Source organism: Lutra lutra, chromosome 10, assembly GCF_902655055.1.
Source record: "Lutra lutra chromosome 10, mLutLut1.2, whole genome shotgun sequence".
Classification (NCBI taxonomy): Eukaryota; Metazoa; Chordata; class Mammalia; order Carnivora; family Mustelidae; genus Lutra; species Lutra lutra.
In genome coordinates this window covers 61422608-61425887 of record NC_062287.1, presented here as the reverse complement: position 1 = coordinate 61425887, position 3280 = coordinate 61422608, and the positions used below count along the sequence as shown (strand labels likewise).

General features: G+C 39.3%; 1 protein-coding gene across 1 annotated transcript; it reads left to right on the top strand.

Moving 5' to 3' along the window:
• Window positions 1-513: 513 nt before the first annotated feature.
• On the top strand, window positions 514-1467 carry LOC125078387 (olfactory receptor 52K1-like). The gene has a single exon (XM_047690964.1). It carries the CDS (start codon window positions 514-516, stop codon window positions 1465-1467), a length of 954 nt encoding a protein of 317 aa, XP_047546920.1.
• Window positions 1468-3280: the final 1813 nt, after the last annotated feature.

The window sequence follows — 3280 nt, the reverse complement described above, 5'->3', positions numbered from 1 at the left end:
TTTGGAGGAGTGTGATGTCTCCAAACTAAGGGAGTTTCCATATGTCAGGATTTTTGGCAGTTTCAGATGAAGGTTAGTGATATAAGACTAAAGGACCAAGTGAGGTCAGTGCTGATTAAATCCAGTCCAGAATTCAGAACTGGGAATGTGAGCATGATGGGAAGGATTTTTTATTTAACCTTAGTTTCTGGGCATCTACTTAAATCTGGTTACGTCAGTTGTTTCAGGTCACAGATATACTGGGATATTCAATTCTGGAACCTGGTTTCTGAACTTCTTTACAAATGCACTTCCCATGGGACCAAGCTGACTTGCCTCTTCTGTGTTTGAAGATCTTGCAGAAATATTAACTAAACTGAAGATTATTTTTGAGTGTTTACTGAGACCTATGGGGGTAGAGTGATGGTGACAGTATTGTCAGTGGGACCATATATCTGGAGCTCGCAATCACTGAATTTAACTTGCCTCCTTTCTTTGCAGTAGCCCTTCACTCTTCTAAGTGAGATGATCACCATGATTCTTTCCAATAATTCTCATCACTTCCCACATACTTTCTTCTTGGCTGGCATACCAGGACTGACTGCTGCCCACATTTGGATCTCACTTCCTTTTTGCTTCATGTTCTTCCTGGCAGTGACTGGGAATTGTGTCCTGCTTTTTCTTATCCAGACCGAGCGCAGCCTTCACCAGCCCATGTTTTTCTTTCTTGCCATGCTTTCCTTTGTTGACCTGGTTCTCTCCCTTTCCACTCTGCCCAAGATGCTGGCCATCTTCTGGTTTGGTGCTACAGCTATCAGCTCCCACTCCTGTCTTTTTCAGATGTTCTTCATCCATGCATTCTCTGCTATGGAGTCAGGAGTGCTGGTGGCCATGGCTGTGGACCGTTTTGTGGCCATCTGTAACCCACTACATTATGCAACCATTCTTACCCCAGTTGTTGTTGCTAAGATTGGAGGCCTGATGTTGCTGCGAGGTGTGGGGTTGACCATCTCCTTTCCAAGCTTGGCCCATCGGCTGCCCTACTGTGGCTCTCACACAATTGCCTATACCTACTGTGAGCATATGGCAGTAGTAAAGTTGGCCTGTGGGGCCACCACTGTGGATAACCTCTATGCCTTTGCTGTAGCAATCTTCCTTGGTGTGGGGGATGTGGCCTTTATTGCTTACTCCTATGGGCAGATTGTGAGGACTGTGATTCATTTTGCTTCACCTGAGGCACGTGCTAAAGCCGGCAGCACATGTACAGCTCATGTCTGTGTCATCCTCTTTTTCTATGGCCCAGGCTTTCTTTCTGTGGTCATGCAGCGCTTTGGGCCACCCACAGCCTCTGCCGCTAAGGTCATCCTTGCCAATCTCTACTTGCTCTTTCCCCCTGCACTAGACCCCATTGTCTATGGAGTCAAGACCAAACAGATCCGGGAGCTACTGTTTAAAATGCTAAGGCCCAAGCAGATTGACCCCACCTGAGTATAGTTCTCATCAGCTGGATCTCAGGGCAATGGTGGTCCTCCCCTGTGGGGTGGGAGCCCCACAGCCCAGGTTATTACCTGATAGGGCCAGTCAAAAGAAAAGCAAATAAAGTTTTCTTGAGTGTTTGAAAGTTGGGAAATCTCTTCTGAGGTCATATATAGTGTTTAGATATTGGGATGGAAAACAGAAGTACTGGGTGGGGTATCTCAAGCAAGTAATTTTTTTGAATATGTCTTTCTTCTAAGAGTTTATGACTTGTGTTAACAGGATGAATGTATCAGGGAATTGAGAAACAATGAGGACTTCTATGGACCTGGAAAAAGTGACTTGGAAGATCAGGGAGAGATGAACTGGGTCTCTATTTATACATATGAGAACATGGGCCACTTCCCACCATCATGACACTGACACATAGGCAGTCTGTGGGAGCCAATAGGCCTTCTCAATCAGTAAAACTCTGGCATCATAGAAATAAGGGTGGCAAACTATGGAAATTCTTTAGAGTTTCAGGTTCATGAGAGAAACTCTTTAAAATATTCATGTTCTATTTGATTCTAGAAGTGCTTTAGTTCATGTGCTTTCATCTTGTTTTTGAGATGGATGACCTTCTCTGACTCTATTATGTATCTTTAACCTCTGAGAGTAATGAGAATTTTTCTTTCATTTCTTCACCTTTAGTCTCAAGTGCAGAACCTTGAGTTAAATTTATTGCATGCAATAATTATAGTTCTAATTATTATTTATTTTGTCTTCATTTGTAATTCTTTTGGCCATTTTCTTCTAATTCTTACTATTGGCACTCACTTTTTAATGTTTTTCATATGTTCTTAAGTACCTGCATATCCTTTTTCGTTTGTTTTTTTGTGTGTTTTTAAAATTTTTATTTTTTAATTTAATTTTATATTTTCAGTGTTCCAAGATTCATTGTTTATGTACCACATCCAGTGCTCCATGCAATATGTGCCCTCCTTTATACCTTGCAATGTACGTAGTGTTGATTAAGTGTTATGTGGTCCTAATATACATAAGTATCCTTCTCTAGTTCCTCAAGTCTATGCTTCCTCCATGCATGGGTAGTCTGGGATCTTCCTAATGGGGATGCACCTCCTTGTCTTTATCCTTGCTTTTCTTACTCATGCTCTCTCTCTCTAAAATAAAATAAATCTTTAAAAATTATATATATATATATATATATATATATATATATATATATATATAAAATGATTGGTTGAAGTATCTGTCCTCCATCTCTACTAAGTGGTGAGTTGCACTGTATCCTTAGCATAGTACCTGGTACAAGATAGGCACTCAATAAATGTTTACTTAATAAATAAATTTTATTTTAATGGACTGTATCATTGTTAACATATTTCCTCATCAGTCACATTGACATATGTGTATTTTAGATTAAATGAATACATAAATCTCAAATTGTGATATAGGCACTCAATAACTTTTTATTGAAGAAATGAAATAAGTTGTCACAAAATCAGCATTGCAGTCATAATCACTATTAACACTACTGTCTTTACTGCTATGATTGTGATGAACACTATCTCAACTTTCAAATGTAATTTCATTTAAAAAAAATTTCAACTGGTGGTATTTTGGACACAGTGCAGATGCCCTGGAGAATGTGATTACTCTTATAATGTAATCTCACTGCCATGTATAAACATAGAACAAGCAGAAAAATAGCATTTATCTTCCTCCTTATCTTCATTTTTTCTTCTTTTCTTCAATATTTTCTTCCTTATCCTGAGTATTTTCTAGGCTCTCAGTGTGATATGAAATGAACTTGAAAATATAG